The 17,233-nt window shown below is 50.5% G+C and overlaps 3 protein-coding genes across 3 annotated transcripts; all 3 read right to left on the bottom strand.

The window, feature by feature from the left end:
• Nucleotides 1-4,859: 4,859 nt before the first annotated feature.
• LAESUDRAFT_736111 (uncharacterized protein) lies at nt 4,860-5,603 on the bottom strand (the record flags this gene model as incomplete). The annotated part of the gene is made up of 2 exons (XM_040910662.1): nt 4,860-5,108; nt 5,130-5,603. The coding sequence occupies 2 exons, from the start codon at nt 5,601-5,603 to the stop codon at nt 4,860-4,862; spliced, it is 723 nt and encodes a 240-aa protein (XP_040765976.1).
• Nucleotides 5,604-8,776: 3,173 nt separating this feature from the next.
• On the bottom strand, nt 8,777-11,466 carry LAESUDRAFT_697803 (MFS general substrate transporter; the record flags this gene model as incomplete). Its single annotated transcript, XM_040906322.1, has 20 exons — nt 8,777-9,001; nt 9,060-9,193; nt 9,244-9,436; nt 9,485-9,543; nt 9,596-9,610; nt 9,667-9,691; nt 9,741-9,783; nt 9,841-9,917; nt 9,970-10,041; nt 10,080-10,152; nt 10,213-10,292; nt 10,343-10,416; nt 10,482-10,556; nt 10,617-10,640; nt 10,694-10,713; nt 10,763-10,781; nt 10,835-10,864; nt 10,921-10,970; nt 11,075-11,142; nt 11,274-11,466. The coding sequence occupies 20 exons, from the start codon at nt 11,464-11,466 to the stop codon at nt 8,814-8,816; spliced, it is 1,512 nt and encodes a 503-aa protein (XP_040765975.1). The 3' UTR covers nt 8,777-8,813.
• A 997-nt stretch (nt 11,467-12,463) lies between these two features.
• On the bottom strand, nt 12,464-13,448 carry LAESUDRAFT_676945 (manganese superoxide dismutase). Its single transcript, XM_040905642.1, has 4 exons — nt 13,178-13,448; nt 12,919-13,109; nt 12,723-12,860; nt 12,464-12,670 (listed from the first exon to the last, which is right to left on the bottom strand). The coding sequence occupies exons 1-4, from the start codon at nt 13,383-13,385 to the stop codon at nt 12,584-12,586; spliced, it is 624 nt and encodes a 207-aa protein (XP_040765974.1). The 5' UTR covers nt 13,386-13,448; the 3' UTR covers nt 12,464-12,583.
• Nucleotides 13,449-17,233: the final 3,785 nt, after the last annotated feature.

Genomic DNA, 17,233 nt, shown 5'->3' with positions numbered 1-17,233 from the left:
ATGAAATAGTCATATCGACAACTGACTTTGCGACAGTCGAGGAACATCTTGATCTGCGAAAGATCGAACTGAAGCTTGATGTGTGCGGGATAGGCAGCATTGTGATGAAGAACGTCAGTGGGCAGTTGATATGGCTCGAGCAGGGAGTCTTGAAAAATGAGGTGGAGTCATGACATGGCTGAAGGCAGTTCAAGTTCGAATGAAGACGAACTGCATGCACGTGCAATTGGGTATGGCCCAAGTTTGCAGTAATCGAGCTTATCAGAAGGGCACGTGGTCTTGATGTTGTGATGCAGAAGCCACACAAGATCACTGGGCTTGAATGTAGGAGCAAGGGAGATGCGACAATTATAGAATCGAGCTTGAGAGTCCTGGGCATGAGCAAGTTCAGCACACAACTCATCGTGGATGAGTTGCAGATGGTCGGCAAGATCAGTGGCAGCAGGAACAGTTGAGCATGCAGTGAGACGGGGTTCGAAGGTGGGTGGAAGCCAATGTTTGCAAAGTACGGTGTTTGCTTTGTGGAAGCATTCACTGCATTATTGAAGGTGAACTCCACGAAAGGAAGGTAATTGACCCAGTCATCTTGTTGGTAGGATGTGAATGCATGGAGATATGTTTCTAGCATTTAACTAGTGCACTCGGTAAGGCCGTCAGATTGCAGATGATAGGCCATGAAAGTAGAAGGTCAATCTTGAGCAGGCGTGCAAGCTTGGACCAGAACTTGGAAATGAAGACAGATCCGTGGTCTGAGACAATTGAGTCTGGAAGTCCATGATGATGAAAGATGCGATCAAGGAAGAGGTATGCAAGGTCAGGAGCTGTGAGAGTCTCTAAACAAGGGACAAAGTGTGCAGCTCGAGTGAGGCGATCGCAAACCACCCAAATGGAGTTGTAGCCATGCGAGGGACCTAGTTTCATGACAAAGTCTATAGAAATTGAGTGCCAAGGCCTGTTGGGGATGTCTAGAGGCTGGAGCAGGCCAAACAGCTTGTGTCGTGAGGTCTTGATGTGAGCACAAGTGTTGCAGGCAGTGACATATTGATGGACAAAGGTGCACATGCCAGGCCGGGAATAGTTACGTTCAATAAGGCTGAGAGTGCACGCTCGTCCAGGGTGTCCAGCAGTTAGTGCATCATGTCGAGAATTCAGAACCTCAGATCGCAGAGGTGGTGAAATGTACAAACGACCCTTGTGGAAAATGAGATTGTCTTGAATGGAGAAGTCCTCATTTCCGGCAGCTGCAGCTTCACACCACTCGACATCATGCTTGGTTGCATCCTTAAAGCATTCGAGAAGCTCAGAGTTATCAATTGCGAGAGCGACTAAGGATGCAATGGTGGCAGAGAAAGCAGTCGAATGAGTGTGCGGGGTGTTGTCGGGGTAGATATGCTCTGTGTGAGTTTCCGTGAGAAGCATTTTGCGCTGTTGTAGAAGTACGTCATCCCCCACTTGAGGTGCAAAGTCACAATGATGGGATGAAGCATCAGCAGGGTTGTGAGAGCCAGGTGCATAGTCGAAACGAAAGTTGAATTTGGAGAGGAACATTGACCAGTGAGCCTGGTGACAGTTGAGAACATGAGAAGACATGAAATACTCGAGGTTTTTGTGATCAGAGATGACCGAGACAGGTGTGGAGGTACCAATCAGCCAAGAACGCATATCGCGAAAGGAGTCGATGATAGCAAGCAATTTTTATCATAGACTTCATAGTTGATTTCAGCTGGCAAGAGCTTGCGCGAGAAGAATGTGACAGGATGAAGGATGCCATTAATAGCTGGCTGAAGGTGAATACCTGCGATGGCAAAGTCCAATGCATCGGTGATGAGAGTGGATGGAAGGGATGGATCGAAATGCTGGAGCACGGGAGCACAAAGGAAAGAAGCCTTGAGGGTTTCGAAAGACACACGGGCAGCAGTTGTGAATGAAAACCCGTTAGGATCCTTATTGGTGAGCGCATTGAAAGCAAGGGCCTTGTCAGCATAATTCTCGATAAACTGGCGATAGAAGTTGGTGAATTCAAGGAAGGCTTGAACGTCATGGAGCATACGAGGTACAGGCCACTCGGAGACAGTTTGGAGTTTCTTGGGATTCATTTTGATTCCTTCAGAGCTGACAATGTAACCGAGATATTTGACGGACGATTTGTCAAACTCACACTTCTTGGCATTGGCATAGAGTCCGGCAGCTTGCAAGCATTGAAGAACCTGTTGAACATGAACGTCATGCTCAGCTTGTGAGTGGGAGAAAATGAGTATGTCATCAACGTAGATGACACAGGTGACATCAAGGAGATCATGACAAGTGTCTTGAATGAAAGCTTGGAAGGTGGCAGGAGCATTGCTGAGGCCGAACAGCATCACCGTGTATTCAAAGAGACCCAAATGAGTGCAAAATGCAGTTTTCCACTCATCACCCTCCTGGATGCGGATGAAATTGAAAGCATTTTTCAGGTCGAGGACAGAGAACATGTAACAGCCTTCAACATGATCAAGTAGATCATTGATGAGCAGAAGGGGATAGCGGTTCTTTTTTGTCATAGAATTGAGACCACAATAGTCCATGCAGAGACGCAGTTCCCCAGTCTTCTTGCATACGAACAGAATGGGAGAAGCTGCTGGGAAAGAAGAACACCGAATGAACCCCTTCTTGAGATTGGATTCAATGTATTCAAATAGCGCAGTGCACTCATCTTGCGAAAGCGAGTAAATCGGGCCAAACGGAGGAGTTTTGCTGTCCTCAAGGTCAATAGCCATATCATAGGGTCGATGAGGAAGCAGTTGGTCGACATCTGTCGAAGAGAAGACAGAAGCCCAAGAGAGATACTTCGATGGGATAGAGGCCAGAACATCACTGTCTGCAGTATGAGAGGAGTGAGGAGAAGGTTCTGGTGGTGGCAGAGATGATGGAGAGTCATGCGTTGGAGAATCAATGTCGATAGCACAGATGGTGTCATTGAGTTCAGAGTTGGGCATGTACCAAATAAGACCTGTGCTGCCTGATTTGGCATAGTGAACGAAATGAGAAGTGTTGATGAGAGAGATGTTTACAGGTGGTGGTGGCAGAGCATCCTCAGCAGAAGGAAGGAGAGCCAAGAAGAACTGTTTGTGACTGAAGCCAGGACCAGGTCAGCATGGAGGGTATAGCAACAGTGCTTAGAATGCCTCCAACAGGGTGTCACGGCACATTAGATCCTGTGCCCTAAGGCAAGGAAATGGCAGCAAGGTGCTTGCCAGCATCCAGTGACCTGCACAAAAAAGGAGTTTGCCCAGAAAGGGTCAAACCAGGCATGCAGTGACATGCAGCCTGAGAAAGGGGCTCAAAGGGGCCCTTAGCCTTATGCTCACAACAAAGGGGTGAATTGGCTTGTTAGGCTGCATGCAATAGAATAATGAATCTAAGGTCCTCCCTTAGATCCTCATGGGCTTTATATACATGTAGGGCAGGGCCCCTGGCACTGTGCTACTGTGAGACCTCAGATACCTACATGTGAATATGTTGCCAGAACCAGTAATGGTTCTGGGCTTTGCTATGGCAACTATCTACAATGACCGTGGATACGTCGAGGTAATCCTATCTAATCCAATGAGATAAATGCCTGTCAGTGGGCCCACTGTTGAGGAGCCAATGGGTGATGGCCAACAGGGCACATCACAACGGTTGCGACATCAGATGAGAGGATTTGTCTAGACTCAGAATAATGAGTGTGACAATCAGTCTTCATCTGGATAGGGTTGTGAGAAGATCTAGCCTATCCTGTACCTGGCTATACTGTATGCCGGTTGATAGGGGGATCCTCTGTTGTGGTACCTGCCTATTGATTTAGGCAGCAAAGTGGTGCCACTATCTTGGGTGGCGAATTAGGTGCTTGCTAGCTTGATGGTCCAATGAGTTCCTTTCTGGGCAAGTGGCCTGGTGTCATGTGATCAACACCTGATAACTTCCAAATAGGGCAAGTGGCCAGTGTCACGTGACTGGGTGGCTGAATCATGGGTGCTTGGTGGTCATGTGGTAGACACAGTCATATCTGCAATGTATGTGGCAGTATTGTGCTGTTTGTCTAAGTATCCACGTTGTGAGACCAATATGAAGGTTGGCGTCTGAATAACCACTCAAATGAGGACTTTAATGGTGCAAAAAGAAAGGTGTCACTTAATACTGTGACACAGGGCATCGCGGACGTTCTGTGTCAGAAATGGTGGGAGGAATCATCGGACAAATAGCAGCGCAGGGTAAACCAAGGCCTAGACTGATGGAAGTAGTCAAAATTGCTGAACCGAGAGCACTCGGTGAGCGATGTACAAGACCAGAGCCTTGACTAATAGTGGGAGGAACTGGGGAGGTAGCACCACAGCAGGAGAGAGAAAGTTAACTGTGAGCCCAGTCAACTGCAGGGTTGTGTCATCGCAGCCAGTCAAGTTCGAGGATCAGGGGATAAGGGACAGAGATGACCGAGAAAGAGATGAGCTCAGCATGATTGCACATGTGAAGCTGCATGATGAGTCCTGATGTGATGGGTCACTCATCGACAGCTGTGATGGGAACAGGAGTGTCTTTAAGCGAGTGAGGTAGTGAGTGCTGTTGCAAGAAATGATCAGAAATGCATGAGGTGGTCATCCCGGAGTCAACTAGTGCGAAGGTTTGTATAGGTTTTTGGTTGGGAAAGGTGAGAGAGACATTGATAAAGAAGTGATCGGTGTCATGAATGGAACAGATAACGTGAGGTGAAAGCCGAAAAGTGGGCGCACTAGTGACACGCAGAACCTAGGACCCAGCCGTGGTCTTGATGTGAGTTCTTGAGAGGATCACAGGTGAGGAACAGTGCGCAGTCCCTGGTGTTCCCCGAGGCTCTGGGACATTTAATGGGCCTCCAGCTTCCCTTTTCCCTGCTGAAAAGAAGAGCCAGATGAGGAAGAGGCAGCATTGCGCTTTGAAAAAGCAGCGCAAGCAGTAATCTCGTGCTTACCGTCGCAGTAACTGCACAATCTCAAGCTATGATGGCGCTGCTTCTCTTCAGCAGAAAGTGGGCTGTGATGATGAATGGCGCTGACCTCCATTGAGACAGGATCAGTCGAGGCTGGGGTGTATAACATGGTGGAGAGGTGCAGCTGGCATGGAGCAGTGGAAACTGGGAGGGTTGACATAACATTCTTTCGGTCGATGTTCAGTTCTTGTGCATGCGCATAGATGCGATTATCGAAGGTGATTGCTTGTGCAACATAGTCATCGAAGGTGGTAGGTGACTGTATCATGAGGAAGAGTGCCTTGACGTCATCCTTGAGACCTTTCTTGAACATGTTGATCTTGATAAGGTCATCGTGGATAGGAAGATGGACGAGGATTTTGCAGAAAGCAGATGCGTACTTCACAGCAGAAGCGCGTTGGACGAATTTTTTGATCTTCTCCATTTGGCTATTGACAAAGTCAGCATCGCCAAAGTGCTTGCGGAAGTCCTCGACGAGTGCAGCATGATCATTGAGAAGTTTGAGCTTGGTTTTCTCGATAGCCCAGAACCAGGAATTCGGAGAACCATTTTCGAGCCAGGTGCTCATATAGAGGGACTTGTCATAGTCCGATACAAGATGACAGTGAGTGAGATGCATAGCATTTCACAGATCAGCAAGAAAAGGCTCGACCACTGCGGGCGTACCATTGAAAGCACAAGAGTCTTTGAAGCAGATGACACCTGAGGGAGTGGTGCCCGAGGTGCCTGAAGTAGGCATCGCACCTTGCAGAGTCGTCGCTATGTTCACCAACACCATCTGAATAGAAGCCTGGTTGGCAGCGAAGGTGGTCTGGGCACCAGCAAGGCTGTTGATAGCATTTACAGCCTGAGCAAGGGCCTGCAAGGCTGGGGGATTGTCAGCACCTATGGGGATAGCAGGGATGGTGCTGGGAGCCTGGGCCTGAGGCTGAACAGGAGGAGGGCTGAAGAGAGTCTCCAGGTCCATAGTGATATCATTGGAAGACATGGTGGGAGAGGTTCAGCGAGAGAAGGTATGAAAGTTTGACAGCCAAGTCAAGAGTTGCCAAATAAGGCAAAAATGTGACTGAAAGAGGAAGTTGGGTGGCAGGTACAAACTGTAATGGCTCGACTCAGGAGATGAGAGCAACGTGAGGAGTGAAGGCAGTGAGGAGCAAAGAGGATGGATAGGAAGGTACGTCGAGAGACTATTGGTGTTGTACCTGTGACGATTCCTAATGAACCGTCGCAGCTTTTATACATGTGGGATGAAAGTATTACTAAGGAAGAATGTAAGACTAGTATCGTAAGCAGCAGTGGAAGCAAGAGTCATCTGAGTCAATGCTAAGAGTACATGGAATCATCTGAAGAAGGCTGAGCATGACTAGAATGTTGTCCACAGCATCTGTGCCTGAATGAAGAATATCTGCCTTGAGGCTATCCAACCACGAGTGGTCGAGAGCGCACTGCGGAGCAGATGCAACTTGTGTAGAATGGAGAGTATGGGATGGAAGGCCGTCAGGAGTCCGTAGTGCGAGAGTTGTCTGTAACGCGAGGGCGATCATGACATTCAGTGAATCTGGATACAAGATCTACTGAATCACAGCTTCTTGAGATCCCTTGAAGGTCAGGAATCAGGATAAGCCTTGCGTAACCAAGCCATTATACAGTGACTCAAAGCGAGCATTCGACCACCGAATCGGTTTGTCAGATACCACCTAGTTCAAGATGTTAGGTACAGCGAGCCCGAGTCATTAACACCAGTTCATCGATCGAGGCAACAATGGTTGTGATGTTGACTGTTGTCGAAAATGTCAGTAATGGCAGTTCATAACCAAGTACTGTCAACCAAGATTACCCATGCTAAACCAGAGGAGGCTGCAGAAAAGAATACAGACACGCATGAAGCTCTAGTTTGTATATTGGGAGATGAGATGACTCTGTCAAGAACACCATCTCTCGTGCAGCATCAAATTGCCATCAATTTTGTTTATAAGTACTTTAAATATACAGTATTTATCCTCCGTGAAGTACCTAAACACTAAATAGAGTGGCAAAATGTGGAGACGGAAATTCAAGGAATTGTCTCATTGCCCAATGACAGACTAGGGGAGCTATCAATGGGTGAGTGTATGCGCGTCCGGGTAGGGTGGGATGTCACAATCCGGCGATTGTGGCATATTGGAGCATCACCACCAGCCCTGAAGCTGATCAGTACACAGAAGTCCGGGAAGGACATAAGTGACACACCAAAGTTACTCACTAGGCACTCTCGTGTGCACTGAGTGGCACTTCAACTTGAAGACTGGAGCTTTCAAGATAGCAGGATGCCAGCGCAGTGCAGGCAGGTGGGCACTCGAGGTTTATGAGGGGCGAAGCAGGAAAGGGAAAAGGTCTGCCTGATCGTGGCTGGACAAAGGTGGGACAAAGGCAGTAGCCGCTGTGACCTACGGCCTCATAAGTGTCAGTTCATGTCCGGATAGCATACTAGAATTTCCAGCGTCTTCCTTCACTTCATATAGGCCAAGGAAATCCTCGCCAGACCACATACGTCCGCGTTTCCCGCTAGCCACGGAGGCCGACCATTCTTCCGTGATCTCATCGTGCTTCAGAGACACCTCAGAGTTTTCAGTGCACTCCGAGCCGTTACCTGTACGAATGCCTATCCCAGTCACGATGAGGATGACTACTCTGCGTACATCCACTAGTGTCAGTCGGCTGTCGCAGACCATTGACAATCAAGACTGTTGAGCTTCCCAGCCAGCCCGCTGCGCGGCCAGGAATTCGGGAGTCGCCTGCTCTCTAGAAGATGGCTCCACGGGGCCAAACCGATGGCCGTCCCATTGTAGCCGCGCCCTATTATATACACGCGCGCTACTATTCTCCCACGCCGGTGGCGCAGGTCGCACCGGGGCCTCTCGCATCCGTGCTCCGCACCCAGATTCCAACAGAGACTCCCCTCCATCTGGGACAAGCGAAACTGCGACAGACGTGGCAACGACGCTGGTGTATGAAGGATCGGTTGCGCGTGCCTCTGCCGTTGGCCCGTTCCCGACTCAACTCACGCCAACAGCGACGCGTACGAAACCCCATCCAGTCAGTTTGCAAGTTGCTACTGCGCCAGCCGCTCCGTCTATGTCTATTATCTCCGGTGCATCTTCGCCTTCGAGCAGGAGCAGTCTAGAGAGCATGAAGTTCGTCATGCCTGGTTCCGACTCTGATATGTAATTATTGTTCGGTATCGTCGCTATATACACTTCCCTTTGCGGGTCTTTGATGTTCTAACTTCTGTACTACCGTTGTAAATTATCTGATCTTGTTCCAACTGGGCTATACGGTTGGAATTCGTACTGGTCGTGCACTATATATTGTGAATTATCTCTTTTTGAAGCGGTGGATGCTATTTTGATACATGTTTTCTTCAAATCAACTCTCCAACTTCGGCAGCTCGTTCATTTGACATTGAAAAGCTAGCTCACGCTTGCGTCATTACCTCCGCAATGGATTGTGAAAACTACGCTGCATATTTATAGCTGGACAAGAGAGGTAGTTATTGATCTCCGTTACGCTCTGTGGGTAGGAGACTTAGTAGAGTTTCGGACTTGCAGCATCACTGACTGTGCAGAGCCTGAGGCACTGGCAAAACACATCCAACGTTTTTGTGGCTTTCTATCAGTGCTTGAAAACATCTCAGGCAATCGCATCATTTGACCGCATGCCTGATGCAGTGGACAGTTTATCCCGCTCTTCGATAACTGTGCCTTGCACAATCCAGCCGACCATAACGCGTGACAGTGTACAAGCGATGGACTGGTAGAATCTGAGTGAGCCATTGATCTACGTGTTAGTATTACAGCGTATAACGGAAGTCAGGAGCACGGTCCCCCATCCTCGTCATATCCTCATCGGAGTATACAATGCCTTTCTTCATCATCTCTCGTTGATTTGCATCTCTCTTGTTGTTAATGTGCCTGTACGCCAGGACAGCGATGGGCAAGAAGGTGTAGCCAATGCCTACGAACATCAACTCGAGCGCGTCTGTCAAAATCCCACACATCAATACGTGGAATGCATCGCACGGGACCTTCCTACTCACGGCCCATGATATACCGCGGCTCGTCCTTTGAGAGGTAGATGTTACATGCGATGGCTCCACTAAAGTTGCCAATGCCGATCTGTAGCGCCATCCCAACTGCTCGCTTATATTGGCCGGCCAGATTGTTGCCGAGCCTGCAAAACGTGTAGATAGGATTAGAGCATGTGCGGCAACGACAACGCACCATGCGACCACACCCGGAAATGTCCCGTAGGTTCCTGACGCCATGAAGAAGGTCCCAAAGTACTTCACGCCATTGGGCGCATTGGAGATGTTGATGGCGAAACCTATGGTGCACATCACAAGGCCAGAGAGAATGAACGGAGATCGTTTCTTAATACGGTCGGACCATACAGCGAATATGACCAAGACGATGGCTGACATGGGTAAGCCAAACGCTCGCATAGAGAGATCACAGAGCATACTAGCGCATATATATGGCGGCACCGTGAGGAGCTGGCTCATGGCAGTATCATATCCGAAGCTAGCAGTCGCATTAGCATGACAGACGGTTTGTATGAAACTGTTGAGTGTACCCATTGATAAGGGATCTATGAGATGCATTAGAGAGCGGGCTATACATGAAGAACGGTTGAAGAATGCATACGGTAGGAAAAGAGAGATTCCGCATACTGTGAAATGTGTTAGTGGTTTCATTCGCAACGGGTGTATACCGCTCACAAGGGGCACTAATCGACATGTAAACTAGGATCAACACCCAGACCTGAGCTACATTTTCAATATCGAAACTTCTGCATGGAGCAAATGATTGGATACGCACCTGCCAATCCGTAAATGCTGCTACGAGGTGCCGCATCTCGAAGTGTTCTTCTTCTCCTACGGAGGAATTGTCGTACTCTCTCGTAGAGTGGATGAGCGATCATAAAAATGCAGCAGATCATTATCTTACTCTTCTTCCAGATAATGTATGAGCGCTCTTCTAGCGTCAGGAAGTTGGCGGTGCTCGGGAAGTCTACCAGCACTACGATCAAATCGTGTCAGCTATTCAACAAACGACACGGGGCATAACTCGAAGGAACTCGCCGAAGAATGCTATGCAGCCGACTACCACCGTTGTCAATCCCTCAATAATCTATTTCGGACCCCCGCATTGGCATAGACATGCAATTCCTGAGGAATCAACATGACTTACAAATATCCATGACCACCCAAGCAAGCCGGCAGTGCCCGACATGTAAGAGATCCCGAAGGCCAGTAGACCAGAGAAGGCACCTATGCTACTCGTTAGTTATCACCGCCGGCGGATGAAGTCACGAGCCAACCTGCTATCGTCGCACCGCCGTAGAAGAGGGCGACGCGGAATTGAAGCATGTGGCGAGGGTACCAAAGGGTGAGGCTAGCATGCATGTAATTTGTCAGCGCCATGACAGCCGGTGATTCACATGCGGAACGCCCGCTCACTAGTACACAACGCCCGGGAATAAGCCTGCTTCCGCGACACCTAGGCATATGCGCGTTCCGACAAGCTGTGGATAACTGGCGACAGTCGTCATGAACACAGTTGGACATGCAGTTCCATCATTACTGCATACACACGTTTTCACAAGCCCCATGAGCGTCCTGGAGAAGCAGAAATGATTACTGAGTTACGAATGCTTGGCGTGTGTACACACATAATGATGCCCCATAGAAGCTGCACAGGCATAAATGAAAGTTTCAAATGAAACGAGCAAGGCACTTACTGTAATTCCTGGCAGCCATCTCAAGCCGACAATATCAAGATGGATGACGAACGGTACTGAAAATAGCCATACCTAGACGGTTTGAACTTCTTCAACACCATACTGGTGGGCTTTTTTAGCATCACGAAAAGTCAGAAACTATAGAAGGCGAGACCCACTTTGCTGGGCATTCGCAAAGGCAATACGGCTTGAATACGAAAGTAATGAGCTCAGATCGAGATCCCCAATGCATGGAATGGCTTACGATGTAATACATTGTCTACTCGTTGTTGAAATCAGCCCGCGACATGTGCGGGATCAATTCAAGCTTACCAAAGCAATGTTATACTTATTCCCTGTCAAATCTAATTGCGTAACAATGCCTTGAAGCTTCGCATTCCCTAAGCACCGGTGGAAAAGAAACGACGTCAGAAAGATGAGCGGCTCTCTTCGACATGAGCGAACCAATATTTCCTAAGGTGGTTCTGTCGTGAGCGCCATTGATTCCGCAACATCGTCAAGATGAGCTCACCTCTATCCAGGAAAGAGCAAAAGTACATGATGGTTAAGATGGGCAGGATACGTCGGTCCACCTTCTTCCAGAGCGTTTTCTCTTGCTCTGGAGTGAGTGTTGGAGGAGAAGGTAATCCCGCATCCTCGTAACCAGAGGTATTATTGACTTCTGCAGTATACTCGATAGTGTCGAGTTTACTCTTCTCCGCCATCAGGCTGGCACTACCGTCGCTGGGCTTTGTCATGCTAAGTCAAGATGAGCCTCACTGGCAATTGAAGAGGGAAAAGACCGAGCAAGAGAGCTAGAGATAAGAGATGCATGTCGCGTTAAAAGGCGATCTCGAGTGGCGTTGGTCAAGACCAAGGACAAGGGTCGCAATGCAGTAGAATTTGACTTCGGCAGAACCCTTCAGCTTGCCCCTCTGTGAAATAGTTGGTGCAAGCGAAGCTCACCACTGCGCAGCTGTCCCACGCGAGTCTCAGCTGAGCAGCTTGTTGAGCGTTCATCGACCTTGTGACACAAACGATATTTGCCTACCAAGATAAATATTTCCTTATAAGGCTCCAGGTATCAGGTCCCAGCTCTCCGACAATGTCAAGATGCAAATTGCCGATTCTTCTGCACGCAAATTGCTGGAGCATGCCATAAGCCTAAGAGCCGGATCTTGCTGAATCACAGCTTCTCGAGACCCCTTGAAGTTCGGGATAAACCTTGCGTAGCCAAGCCATCGTACAGTGACTCAAAGCGAGCATTCGACCACCGAAACGGTTTGTTAAATATCACAGTTCAAGATGTTAGGTACAGCGAGTCCGAGTCATTGACACCAGTTCATCGATCGGGGCAACGATGGTTGTGACATGATGACTGTTTACGAAAATGTCAGTGGTGGCGGTTCATGACCACTGTCGACCAAGAGCGTCAACGCTAAACCAGAGCAGGCTGCAGGAAAGGATACAAACATGTTGCATGAAGCTCCAGTTATAAGACAAAGGGCCGTGTGAAGAACACTGGTGCAGTTGCCATCGACTGATTTCTTTTTGAAAAGAAAATTCTGACAACTTTAAATGGAGTGGCAAAGACAATGGGTGGGTGTATGCGTCCGGGTAGGGTGGGATGTCATACTACAGCCTCTACTTGACCGAATGCGCTCGCCAGCCACATGCGATGATTGGTATCTGTCATTCATCAAGGCAACTCGCACAAGATTTCATTGCGAATGAATCGGTACATAGCAGTTTTCATAGTACAATTGAGTTTTCGCTTCATTCTGTCTTTTCGGCGCTCTCTTCCCGACGGCACATCACAGATCGGTCGTCATCACGAATAACTTAGAGCTTGACGTTGCCGCTCAGGGCTGCGAGGTAGCGCTCCTCAGCCTCGTCAAAGTTGATGACATTCCAGATAGCGTTGAGGTACTGAAGATGCACGGTCAACCGCGGCACAAAGGCGAGAACGAGGGAAACTCACGTCGACCTTGACATTGAGGTACTGGAGGTAGAAGGCGTGCTCCCAGATATCGACACCAATGATGGGGATGTGGGTAAGGAGAGGATCCTGGTTCGCCGTGGTGGTCAGCTCAAGGCGCTTGGTCTGCGGGTTCAGGCCCTGCATGCACGTCAGCAAGTCAGAGGAATGGTACCCAGGATACATAAGTGCTACGCACGAGCCAGCCCCAGCCAGAGCCCTGGATGCTCGCGGTCAAGGTGTTGAACTCCTTCTTGAACTTGTCAAAGGTGCCGAACGTTTCGAGCAGCGCGGTCTTGAAGGGACCGTCTTTGAGGACGCCGCCGTTGCCCTTCTTCTCGGACGCCGAGGGCGCGAGATTCTTCCAGAAAAGCGAGTGATTGATGTGCCCTATATCGGGCGCGCGGGCGCAGTTCGGCCATCCGCTCCGAAACGTTACTCAGCGAGAAAACACGCACCACCGCCGTTAAACTTGAGCGCGGACTGGAGCGCGATGCGTTCGCGCGGGGAGCTCGTCTTGGCATATGCCTGCTCGGCCGCGTTGAGCGCGTTCACGTACGTCTGGTGGTGCTTCTTGTGGTGGAGCTCCATGATCTGGCGCGAGATGTACGGCTCAAGCGCGTCGTAGGGATACGGGAGGTCGGGGAGCGTGTGCTGGCCGGACATGGTGTTCGCTGGCTGGTGGCAGGAAGGAGGATCTGCGGTGGGAAGACGGGGGTCGTGGGCGTCGAAGAGAAAGGGATGGTAGGCCAGGGGCCTGTTATTTATGCAGGAGTTATCGCGAGCTGCTGATCATAGCAATCTCAGACTGATTTCGATATGACGTAATGTAGGCGCCAAAGACGCACGTGAGCGGCCGCCTCCTCGTTACCTTCCGCCACAATTCGTGTTGCCGGTCGCTGGCCATGGGGACGAACGAGTCCACATTTTCTCTCGTGCACTCGAGGCCGCGCGTATATTACAGATGGAAGACGGCAGCAAGGATATATATTTCTTGTAACCTTCGCCCTCATCATCAGCGACGGAACAGCGACTTGGCTCAGAAATGGCGTGCTTTGCGATTCGCGAACCACGAGGAACAGTCTAACTTCATTGGCGGATGGTGTTACACCACCTCGACTTATTTGACTCCCGCCATCCGCGGCGCCCTTTATGCACCACACCCAGGTTGCATCGCTCGCACTTGCTTCGGCGATGCTGTATCAAGAACTGCGCCAAGACGTCCTTTACTGCACGACCGGCCGCAGCGGATTCCCGCATACTAAGGCGTCATATGCACCAGGGAACACGACAGCGGCATCTTCACGATGACGACTTTGGCGATCTCTGGCGAAGCTGAGGACGACGGGAGCCCTGTGGGCGGGTGAGGTAGCCTTGGCTAGATACTTTGCTATCCGGCGTGCGATGATATCAGGTCTCTGCTTTGCGCGCACTAGTCGTGAACGAACTTTCTGCTTGCGGCTGGAGGCGGTTGACGTTGACTTTGGACTGGTCCTGGCAGCCGGTAGCTCGGACATCACTCGGCTTGATCCTCGCAACTCAGGATGCCCCTGGTTCAGAGTGGAGGCTTGCTTTCGCGACAGATGCGTACACTGAGAACACATGGACATTCACCACACGATGGATCGTGACATACCACCTGAAGATGTCTTTGGGTCGTATGGCTACGTGTCTCAGGTCGTCTGATCTCTGGCGTCCCGGAAGCTATGATCATCAGCAGGCACTGGCGAAAGTATAAATGGAAGCGACCGGTATCGAGCACGCTCCGTTCTCAAAGGATCATTCATCGGTCTTGCATAGCACTTTCTGATTCTGTTGGTCGCCAGTAGCGATAAATCATGCCAAAGCTCGAGGCGACGAGGAGCCTCCGCGGGTGTGGATCTGAGGTCTTCAGTGACCTCTCACTCTCGTCTCTGCGTTCTACTCGTCGGCCACTGCATACAGCGGAATACTTTGGAGTTCGCGTCTGAACCAAAGCACTAGCTTGATTTTCTGTCGATCAATCTCGACTGTCATTGGGTTGATCCTCCGGTGACGTTGAACAACTCGAGGATCACTCCCTGTCTCCGGCAATCTCTAAGTTTATTTGTCCTTGGCTTCCATATGATAGTTACTGCTACATTATGGTGAGTCTTGTCTGACTTTTTGCGCATGTGCAAATGAAATGACGAACGCGAACCGAACAGTCGCGCACTGTACAGCATATCGATGAGGCCCCGACATCTCGGGCGCGGGAAACGTCGACATGCCCGTGTGCTAACCTCCTTATTCAGGAAGCTAGCGATCCTCACGCACTTCGGCCACCACGCAGTGATTTCGCTGTGATCCAGAGCACATGGCGAGTTACAACACCAACCCTGTCATCAGAATCGAAGGTGGCTTAGGCATGAATGCACGACTATCTTTGGGATGTGTGGTATGTAAATGCATCTGAAGCATTATACCGATTGCCATTTCAGCGTCATCTACTGTGGTCGCGGTCACGCCAAGTTGGCAAATGTCATGCCCAACGTGGGCCGGCTAGGATGTCTTCTGATCGCGTCCATCGATTTTCTGTCCCAAATTGCGCATCGTGCCCCTGGCTATGGCGAAGTTGCGCACTGTTGAAACAGTGCCTGGTTCTCCCGCCGTTGATCTCTTGCATACGCCACGCCGTCGCTGTTCATCACTTGGCTTCCATGGCTGCCTCCCCATCGATATACGCTTCGTCTTCGCCGTTTCCTGTCGGTGCGCTTCAGTCAGACCTGATCCTGAGCTGTGATGATACTGCCAACTGTCAGTGACCAACGAACTAGATTGAAGTTGTCGCACATAATATGGTGCATTGCCGGTGAGTCCACACAAACTCTCGCCCGCCTGCGCCCCGCCCGCCTCTCGTTCTACACGCCCTGCCGGCCCCTGTCGTTCTTTTGTAGCTTACTGTCTTTTCAAGGCGCTCGTTCTTTGCATGCGCGGATAGCGTGCAGGCCATGCTACTCACTTGCTCGCTGGTGATTTGGTGGACGCTGTTCTCAGCCAGGATCAAGATCACTCTTGCCAGCCCTGCTGGAGAGGCTGTAGCGCATATATCGATATTCTCCGGAGCTTCTGGTGGAGACGTTGCGCATTCAGAAGAGGACCGAGTACGTTCTATTGCGCATGCGCAAGGTGAGCCGCATACGTCCATCATGCCTTCCATGTACCACAAACTCTTATGAACGACCGCTGAACGCTACTGCCAGACACTCCTTTTGTTACACTCGGCAGCGAGGAGCCATCCATCAAACGCAGCGATCACCTGAATCAAGCCGACTGCAGCGCCGATCTGAGCCTGCACTCTGTGGCCGTGGAGGACCTCTCGAATGATGTTGGTCATCAGGGAGACAACGGCTTATTGCGCGCAACGTTGTGGGACATCGAATATATATCACCGCACACCTCAACGCGGTGGCATCGCAGAGACACTTGCCTCTCACGCAGACAGAAAGATGTGTCTCTGCTCGCACCGATGAGCGCGAACACATTCCCTTCAACCACCTCTACTGATGCTCTCTCGCTAATATCGAGCTCTGTTGCAGCCGTGGCGACTGCAAAAGATTCCTCCAGTATGTCTCTGCCTTCAACGGGTGTACCCCAGGTTCCCGAAACGTCGGCTGTTTCTCCACTGAGCAATAAACTCCCACCTTGGGAGGTCTCATCGGCGATATCTCATTTGCAGACGCTTGACATCACCGCTGCCACCGTGACGCAACGCGTTGGAAAACGGTCGCCTTCCGCTAGTGTTTCTTCCCTCCGACCATCGTATTCAGCATCATACAAGGCATCATCGCCTTCATCGGGCGTTCGTACCTCTTCGCAGGCGGATGATGGTGCTGCTAGCATGACTTCGAATGCGAGCGCATTCCGTATTTCAGCCACTCTTGCAACCTCCATCCCCTTCTATGTGTCTGCCTACAACGACACCGCTTTGATTGCGCCTTACAGCGAGTCCCCCAGCATATTCGTGGAATCATTCACCAGTATGCAAGTGTTCACCACGATGCCAGCAGCTGGCGCCAGTGTCTCGTCCAGCACGTCACCTACGGCCACGTCTTCAAATCCATCAAGTGCTGTCTCTCAGGAGGCTGCCTCCTCGTCTGGGCGACTGAGGATGGGGATCACAGTCGCTATCATCGTCACAATCATAGTCGTTGCTATCGCTTCGTTCGGCGTTACTTGGTGGGTCCGAAACAGACGCTCGAACTTCACTCTATTCAGTGGGCACCGCGCATTCCGTGGAAGTCAACAAAGCTCCCATTGTTCCTGGTTTGCTGCACCGTGCGACCAGAGGAGAGTCCACGAGTACGCCGAGCACTCCGCACCGAGCCCCATGCGTGACGACGTCTCTAGCAAATGGACGTGGACCCCACCCGCCGGTGCGGCCGACGATTCGCGCCCGTCGACGATGCTGTCCACGTACCCACTGACGAGCGGCCATGCCACCAGCACACAGTCATACCCATATTCACAACCACACACGTCGCCTCGCACGAGCG

The sequence above is a fragment of the Laetiporus sulphureus genome (genome assembly GCF_001632365.1).
Source record: "Laetiporus sulphureus 93-53 unplaced genomic scaffold LAESUscaffold_12, whole genome shotgun sequence".
In the NCBI taxonomy this organism is placed as follows: domain Eukaryota; kingdom Fungi; phylum Basidiomycota; class Agaricomycetes; order Polyporales; family Laetiporaceae; genus Laetiporus; species Laetiporus sulphureus.
This window is presented reverse-complemented; position numbering and strand designations above follow the sequence as displayed.

Coding starts and splice junctions, on each gene's coding strand:
- LAESUDRAFT_676945 (XM_040905642.1), bottom strand. CDS start 13,385: ATGTCCGGCCAGCACACGCTCCCCGACCTCCCGTATCCCTACGACGCG. Junction 13,110..13,177: donor GCTCAAGTTTAACGGCGGTG/GTGCGTGTTTTC, acceptor CGCCCGATATAG/GGCACATCAATCACTCGCTT. Junction 12,671..12,722: donor ACCTCAATGTCAAGGTCGAC/GTGAGTTTCCCT, acceptor GTGCATCTTCAG/TACCTCAACGCTATCTGGAA.